This window comes from Rhea americana, unplaced genomic scaffold (assembly GCF_003343005.1).
Source record: "Rhea americana isolate MKP2758 unplaced genomic scaffold, rheAme1 scaffold_287, whole genome shotgun sequence".
In the NCBI taxonomy this organism is placed as follows: domain Eukaryota; kingdom Metazoa; phylum Chordata; class Aves; order Rheiformes; family Rheidae; genus Rhea; species Rhea americana.
Genome location: NW_028186409.1, coordinates 393747 through 402068, shown reverse-complemented (window position 1 = coordinate 402068; position 8322 = coordinate 393747). Strand labels below are relative to the sequence as shown.

General features: G+C 53.1%; 1 protein-coding gene across 1 annotated transcript in view; it reads left to right on the top strand.

Moving 5' to 3' along the window:
• LOC146593633 (acid-sensing ion channel 2-like) overlaps positions 1-8322 on the top strand; it is a gene marked incomplete at its 5' end in the record, with an annotated part of 93677 nt that continues 85355 nt past the window's right edge. The window contains one exon of the mRNA XM_085308943.1: positions 1-513. Within this exon, the coding sequence (XP_085165069.1) occupies positions 1-513 (513 nt within the window). The remainder of the gene's footprint in view (positions 514-8322) is intronic.

Here is an 8322-nt window from a genome sequence, read left to right as displayed (position 1 = left end):
CTGCGCACGCGGCTGCACGGGCTGCGGCCCATGTGCTCGCGGCGGGCGGCGCTGCCGCGGCGGGCGCTCTGGGTGCTCGCCTTCTGCACGGCGCTCGGCTTGCTGCTCTCCTGGTCCTCCAACCGCCTGCTCCACTGGCTCGCCTTCCCCTCGCACACGCAGGTGCGCACCGAGTGGAGCCGGCAGCTGCCCTTCCCCGCCGTCACCCTCTGCAACAACAACCCGCTGCGCTTCCCCCGCCTCTCCAAGGGGGATCTCTACTACGCGGGCCACTGGCTGGGGCTGCTGCTGCCCAACCGCACGGCGCGCCCGCTGCTCACCGAGCTGCTGCGCGGCGACGAGGCGCGGCTGCGCTGGTTCGCCAAGCTCGCCGACTTCCGCCTCTTCCTGCCGCCCCGCCACTACGAGGGCATCAGCGCCGGCTTCATGGACCGCCTGGGCCACCAGCTGGAGGACATGCTGCTCTCCTGCAAGTACCGCGGCGAGCTCTGCGGGCCCCACAACTTCTCCGCGGTGAGTGCGCGCAGGGCGCCGCCGCCGCCCCCCCCGGTCCGCGCCCTCCGCCCAGCAAGGGGGCGAGCAACGAAGTGATAAAACCGCGCAGAAAAACACCCGCCTGCCGGCCAGGCAGACCTGCCCCGCGCGGGGCAAAAGCGGCTGCGGCGCCGCCGCGACGGGGGGGTTTCTCCTGCGCGGGGTCAACCCTGGCCATCACCGATGTGTGTGTGTGTGTGTGTGGGGGGGGGGTCTGCTGGCACAGGGCGCTCACCTCTCTCGATTGCTTGTGTTAACCTCCCCCCCCCCAAATCTGCAGCTCTCTCGGCTGCTACCTGCGATATTTTCCCTGTTGCTGCCAGCTCAGTTGCGCCTCTACTTTTTTTTTCCACCTCCGGCTGGGAAGCAAAAGTTTCCTCAGCTGAACTCTGCCCGCGGATGCGGGGTTGCGGGGCGCTCTGCTGCGCCCCCCCCCCTCGGGGCGGACTGGGGGGGGGGCGGGTGCTGGGAGCTGCCCGCGCCCCCCCCTCCCACGCCCCCCGCGTAACCCCTCTCGGCCAGCGGCGGGATCCGGGGCCACCCTCATCGCAGCTTTCCCCTTCTCCAGAAAGCACCCGGATCCCCTTGGGCATCCCCTGATGCTCCCGGCCAGTCCGGAGCTTGTCTGGGGGCTCCGACGTGGGAGACAAGCCGGTCAACTTAGGGCCCTGTTTTGCAAAAAAAATTCTTTCTAAAAAAGAAAAGAAAAGAAAAGAAAATCCTGTGGTTCTTTTGGGACTGTTTGCAAGCTCCAGTGCTGTAAGAGGAGACGGTGAATTGCAGGAACGGATGAGAGCGCAAAGTGGACTCTCCAAATGCCCCTTTCGAGCTGCACTGAGAGCAGATGGATATTTACTGTGCTGGAATATTCGCCTGTTCAAATCTCTGCTGATGTTAAAGAGGGAGAGACGCGCGTTATGATCGAATACTCCTGCCGCCAGCGCTGGTGCCTGTAGGGAGCGAGAACTAGTTTGAGCTGTTGCAGCTCCGCGCTCGGGAGAGGAGTCGAATTCCCGGGTCTTTAAGCGCTGGCCCGAGATGCGTGCTGAAAAGCCAAAGCGAACGGCCCTTCAGACGTGTCGCAGCAGCTAAATTGTAAGGAGGAGGAGGGAGAAAATCCCGGAGGGATTCAAGCGAGCAGCCCCGGACTATTCGGTGGGCATATGCCACTGGAAAGATGAGCAGAAATGGTACACTTAGAAAAGGAGGGGAGGGGGAAGGAAATGAAAATGGGCTGCRAAAGGCTGCCTCCGTCGCTGCGGTCGGAGCTGCGTATCCGCTCGCTGGGCCGGGGAGCCCAAGGACGGCCAGGCGGCCGGGGGACTTGCTGGCGGCGCTTGAGCCATCSGTGCGATGAGGTTCCTGGGTGTTTTGTGCTGCGGGGGCTCGTGGCCTCCGCCGCGCGCCCCGGCACGGCTTCGGTGGGAAAACGGCGGCGAAGCGGGTCGGAGCCCCGCTGGGGCRCCCGGGCTGGGGAAAAGGGCTGGGGAAAGGGCGGATTTGGACCCTCCTGCAGCGGAGCAAAGCTGCTCTGGCTGCCYGGCCGCCAGGTAAAGCGGCGCGAGACGGGAACCGCTGCCCGCTCCCTCCTCCGCCTCCTGTCCTTCCCCGGCCACCTTTTGGAGGAAGGGAGCGACCTCGGGAGCTTCCCCCTTGCAAATCCCCCGYGAAGAGGAACGCTCCTCGGCGAGGCCGAAGGAGATGCTCAGAGCGGCTGCTCTGCCCCGGCGCTCCCTTCGGCCCCCGGTACTGAATTGGGGGCTCGGAGCCCCCTGCAAAGCTCGAGGGCTCAAAAGCGAAGCCTGGCGCTTCGAAGCGTCCCTTTGGGTCGGGGCCGCTTGCAGTTCCTGCTTTTCCTCCCCAAACGAGAGGAAATAGCACCGGCGAGGGAGGGAGAGACTCGCGCAGTTCGGACCAGGCGCAGACGCAAAGTGGGTGGGAAAAAAAAAAATCCCAACGTAAACTGAATGAATGAAAGCGTAACCAGCATCTTGCAGTTCTTGCTCCTGCGTGGATGCTCTAAAGAGCGTTGAAGTTTCCCGTGTCAAAGTGAAAGAGTGAGGTAATGGGAAAGGTGATACCTTTTATTGGATAAAAAGCCAGAAGACCAAAGCAGACGCGTTTTTGAGCAAACAAACCCTCCTTTGTGGCTGAAACCGAAGAAAAGGCTCCGTGTCTTTTTCCTCCTAACTCTGCTAGTGCATCTCATGTAAGAGATTATCTTTCCTTTCAATCTTGCTTTCCTTAAGCCCTTAGACTATTGTGACTGTTGAACTTCTGTAACGTGAAAAAGCAAAGAGCTGCTTGAAAATAAGCATCGGAAAAAAAAAACAACATATGGTTGTTTTTGAATTCTGGCTTTGGTTTGCACAAAGCCCTCTTTGTTTTATAAAATATTTATCTTGGTTGTCCAAACCTGTGCTTATCGATTTCTTTTTTTTTCAATGAGAAAGTTATTAATGTACCCCACAGGCTGGGGATTTATGAGCTAATTACCTCATCCTGATTTAAGAACTTCCCAAATACAGCTTGTCATCTCACCTGYGCCTCTGCCTAGGAGATAGTAGCTTGCAACTTGCCCTTTGCAAGGGAAAGATAGGTGGGTTGTGTGGAAAGATRGAAGGTTTTATTCCCTTTCCTGATGGCTCTGCTGCTCAGAGACGACCCAAGTAGAAGACTGTGATTTATGGGACTGCTTTGAAGGCTCTGCAGTCAATAGCTGTTAGTGGTTTTATTTGGTCACTGTTTATATTGAACGATTTTCATCCATTCCTGGAGTTAGGGGCCTTATGGGGTAGCAAGTGGGTAGAGAGCTTGGGTGTTGTTTTGTTGTGGAATAGCGTACATTTGTTTAAAAAATATTCTTCTATGCCCAAACAGTGCTGGGGTGGGTGTCCTTTTCTCAGTCTCCCCACCAGCTAACCTGCCATGTCTGCTCTGGTGCTGCCACCCGTCATAAACTGCTGAGATGTTTCCAGCACTAGGTTCACACTGAGTTTCGGTGTGGCTGCAGCCGGTAAGCGCTGTGCCTCTGGCTTGGATTGACATAGGCTTGGAGTATCTGCGCGAGCCGTATTTAACAGCACCATAACTAATTGCCCAGCAATTTCGGCGTGCGTGCGCGGTTTTTGTCTTGTTTGGGGATTTTGCTCGCTGTGCAACAAACTGTTTTATCCAATCCCTTTTTAGACCGCTGTTCTGTTTGGTTTTGTTTGTTTTTATTTTTTTTTCTTAGCGCCAGTTCCAAACATAACGTAAATCTGGCTTGCTGTTACTATTAGTTCTGGAAAGGAAGTGGGTTGCATTTAATTACGCTGCTGTGGGGCTGAAGCGTTAAATATGCTACCGATTTGTACAACTGCCATTTAAGGGAACTGCAAGTGGAGCCAGTTGGATTCAGTCTCACTCGTTAAAACAGCAGTGCCAAGTCCGTGCTCTCCTCACCAGACTGCAGTGGCATTAAGTAATATTACTCATTTTGTGTTAGCTAGCATCRAAGGATCCAAGGAGAAACTGGGACTGAGCTGTGCGAGGTGCTGCCCGAGCGCAGCGGAAGACGTTGCTTACCATGAAAGGTTGGCTCCAAAAAGAGATCTGGGGGTTGTAGCCTCTGCTTGAGTCACCTGGTCCCTGCGTTAGGACCAAGGACTTTGTGCTAGATGTTCTTGCCTTYGTGCCAGCTTGGTTGCTGAGGTGAGGCTCATGACTATAGAAAGCGAAGCGGAATAAAAAATGAGGTGAAGTGGCTTGGTGGTTAGATGYGCTGGGAAGCGGGATGTGGTTTTGGTGCCAGTCCCTGCAAGGGAAAGAGCAGGTGAATCTGTGCTCCCATGAGCGCTTGGCTGCCAGACTCTTCTCGAGTGGTGGCTTCTTCCATCCTCCTGTCCTGCGGCCTTGGAGATTGCCACCACATTTCTGGATCCTGGCCAGAKGTGAGATGGGTGCAGAGCTGCTCGGTAGTCCTTCTGGAGCAGGCTTGTTCTGGAGGGTTTGAGAGCCCCAGAGTAGGTCCATGGAGCAAGGAGACACAGGTAGTATGTGTGATCAGAGGTCCTGGGCTTGTTCCCTTGTTCTCTTTTTAGTTGGCCACGTGGATTTTATTTGACGAGCTTTTTATCATCACGGGCGTTTTGATTTAGGAGCCTGATGTGGGATGTAGCACCTAAGCGCCTTTTTTTATGATTTTTTTTCCCATTGGATAGCCTAATTTATCTTGTAACGTGGGAACGATGGGCCACGTCAGGAGAACAGCAGCTGAAAAATCGGTCTACAGGGCCTCGATGTGATCTGTAAGGGCTTCTTGCATTGACATTTGTGCGGAAGAACGGAGAGGTGTTAGCTGAGAGGAGGAGAGGCAGGGAGCAGATGGAGGAAGAAGGAATTAAAATAATCGGCACATCAGCACGGGGAGCAATTGTCCGGAGGCTGCCGGAGCGAGCGGAGCCTGGCGCGACGGTGACTGGAATTGGTGCTGAGGGGTTCCTGTTTTCTTGGCTATTTACAGGTCTTTGGAGTTGAAATTAGCCCTGTGATGTTTTAATCTTCGTCAGCGTGGCCGTCTGCCAAAACGCTGCACGCCTCTTGGCACATGGCACGGATAAGGTGTACGTGTTACTTCGGAAGGGGCTGATGCTCCTTCCCACTCCTGTCTTTCAAGGAGACGTGGATTAGCTCTGGTTGAAATTCAGACCTCCCATCTCTTGGGTGACTTAGAGTACAGTTTTTCTTTTCCTTGTGCGTGTGGGATTTTTTTTTGTCTTTTCAAACCAAATATGATCTGAGGATTTTTCGTGTTTTGTTCTAGTGTCATCTTTTTGTGTCCTACTCAAGTGTAGGCCCTAAAGCCTACGCCGAACGCTTGGATCATTTCCCATTGCACRTCTCGGTTTCCACTGGAAAGTGCCGTTTCCAAACGGTTCTCTTGGACCGTTTTTGGCCAGTTCTTACCTGAACGTGTTTTGATGAGAGATGTTCCTGGTGCTTTTCAATGCAGTGYGAAAACAGAAATGGGGAAGATAAATACAGTTTCATTGCAATTGCGTATTTCCACCTTCTTCTTTGGAGCATCATCTTTCAAGAAAAAAAAATATTGCCGAATCGAGGGGAGTCTGCAGGATAACGGCAATAAAAGAGGTGGTGAGGACTGATTCACGAGGAAGGACCAAAGGAGCTGTGTAAGCTGGCTGGGCCAAGGGTGGCTGCAATAACTGGCTGTGCTTCTTTGATAATGAAGCTTCTAATGAGGATTTGATGGGCTGGAGCAGAACAAATTTGCACCAGGTGGAAGAAGAAATTCCAGAGTGAGAGCAGGAGAGAAACTTGCCTAATTAATCTTTGATCGGAGACAAGCTATCGAGAATGAGCTGTGGGGAGCAATCCTTTACTGTTTTGAGGAGCATCAGTTTGGCCCAGTAACGCTTCTCCAAGACTTGCGTCCAATATATATTTTTCKTTTTGAAAAATGACATTGGGTTTTAAAGGCCTGCATAAAACTGCTTTGAGGAATGTGCCTCGCTGCTAGGTCAGCGCAAACATCTCCAGACTCCATCAATATGTCACGTCAGGCAAGGCCACAGCGAAACTTTTCAAGCTGACTCAGAGWTGGGCCATCTGGGCTCCTGCTGACCATGGGATCTCCTCATACTGTGTAGCAGAAAAGCAGTCAGGGCRTCCAAGAGAATTGCTCTACCCTATATTAATTTATAAAATATGATGCATCTTCCTCCTTTTTCTGGTTTTGCAGCCCCTCGGTCTTTATTTTAGGGTAGTGCTGCACAACAAGAGCTTGCCGTGGAGACTACCTGTGAAGCTGAAACGTCGTYGTGGTGTGGCAGGCTACCTTTGGGCTGCTTTGCCTTTGGGCTCAGCAAGAAAGCCTTGCTGTTTGTGCAGTTTTGGCTTGGCCTTAGCCTTCTGCAGGGGCTAAGSCATTTCCCCGTGGATGCTCGGAGCAAAACCTTTGCGTTAGAGCTGCCTCCTGGGCTGGTGAAGCACAGACGCGTTTGCGTTGTGAGATCGGTTGTGGGCTCCTCGGGTTTCACGCCGGTGAAGGAGCCAGGGTTGCGATTTCTTCGCTCACCGAATTTGGGATGCGTAAGGCTGGATGACGCTAGTGCTAATAACGGGCTCCAGAGTGTTTTGAAACCCATGTGTGGAAGCCACCTGACCTGGGACCAGCTACAAGCAGCTGTCGAGCTTTTGGGCATTGATGTAGGCATCRATGATGAGCTTAATGTAATCCAGGCAAGCGTTTGGGGCAAAAAGTATGGGAAAAGTTATTTTGACCACTGTAAAAATCCATTCATTAGAGAAGTGCTTCTGCCCTGTCTCTTCARCTAACACTTCTCCCTGCTACCACCACGTTTCATCCAAGTGTCTCYCAATTTATGGTCCTGTTGCATTCCCAGTTGGGTTGGAGCACAGGACCGAAGCCCGTGGCTTGCTTAGGGATGCGTAGGCACGCTGTTTGGAGCTAGGAGAGGGCAATCATCCTGCAGGAACAGGGGAAGCAGTTTGGGAAGTCCATCCTGTGCATTTTTTTTTCCATTTCTCTAATTTTTTTCTTCTTTTTCCTTTGTGCCAAAGCTATCAGTCAGGAAAAAAAAATAATAATAACAGTTAGTTGCCCACTAAATATGTAATCATCAGCCTAGGTTTGTTTTGGTCATATAATAGATTCCAAATAATTACTTRCCACCCTCCAGCAGGGTAGATATAATTAGGGACGTAATTACCGCTACCTACCACTCAGGGATTCTGCGACGGCTTAATTAATATTTGCGAGTTGCTTCAAGATCCTCCAACCATCTACTAATACGTCCTGAATGCAAACAGTAATAATTACTGTATTGTTATGGAGGAGCCTAAGCAAAACGGCGCGGGGARGTTCAGGACGGCGGCAAGCCAGGCTTTCGGCAGGACGGGAATCGGTCGGAAACGCTCGGGCTCCCTGCTGCCCCCGCGYGCTTCCGAGATGCTGCAGAGTTTATTTAACGCAAATGGCTGTGGGGAGGCTGCTACTCCCCGGAGGCTGCCGTGGTTTTTAGCTCGCCGCGGGGCGTGGGTCAGGGTAACGCCGGCTGTGCCGGGAAATCCCTGTGCTGCCGGTGCCCGTTCCCGGCCGCGGCTTTGCAGCATCCTCGGCAGGGTGCGGATTCCTCCAGAAACGGTTGCTTTACGCCGTGGGATGGCTGAAATCGGAGCTTTTTTTGCCACTCCAGTGGAAAGTCCCAGCCGTGGGCTTGCTGCCGCCTCCCCTGGTGTGGCAGAAACCTGCTCGAGCGGCTTGCTAGGAGTTACCAAAATGCACGTACTCCTGCGTGCACGTACTCCTGCGTGCACGTACTCCTGCGTGCACATACCCTGGCCTGGCCGGGGCTGCGTGGAGCAGTCAGCTCTTCCTCCTTCACCTTCCTCTGCCTGTCTGGATGGCTGCAATTTTTTTTTCTTCCTCTTCCCCTCGTACTTTTGGACTATTTTTGCAGTTTTTTTGCCGTTTGCCCCCCACACATTTTTTTTTTTTTTTTAACCCTTGTTCCTCTTCCTTTTCCAGCTCGCGCTCCTATTCTGTAACCCAGGCAGAGTTCACCGGTGAATCTGCTCCGTTTCGGAGCRTGGTCTTTGCTGCAGTTTTCTTCTTTCTTTGTGCAAATCCGGGTCCCCGTTGTTGCAAAACTCCATGCTAATGTAGCCGCTTCATTTATCTCTCAGGCAGCTCTGGAAATTCTTTTTTTTATCATCGCCCCGAGCGCTGTCATTTCCTGCAGGGTGAGCAGGTATTTRTGCTTT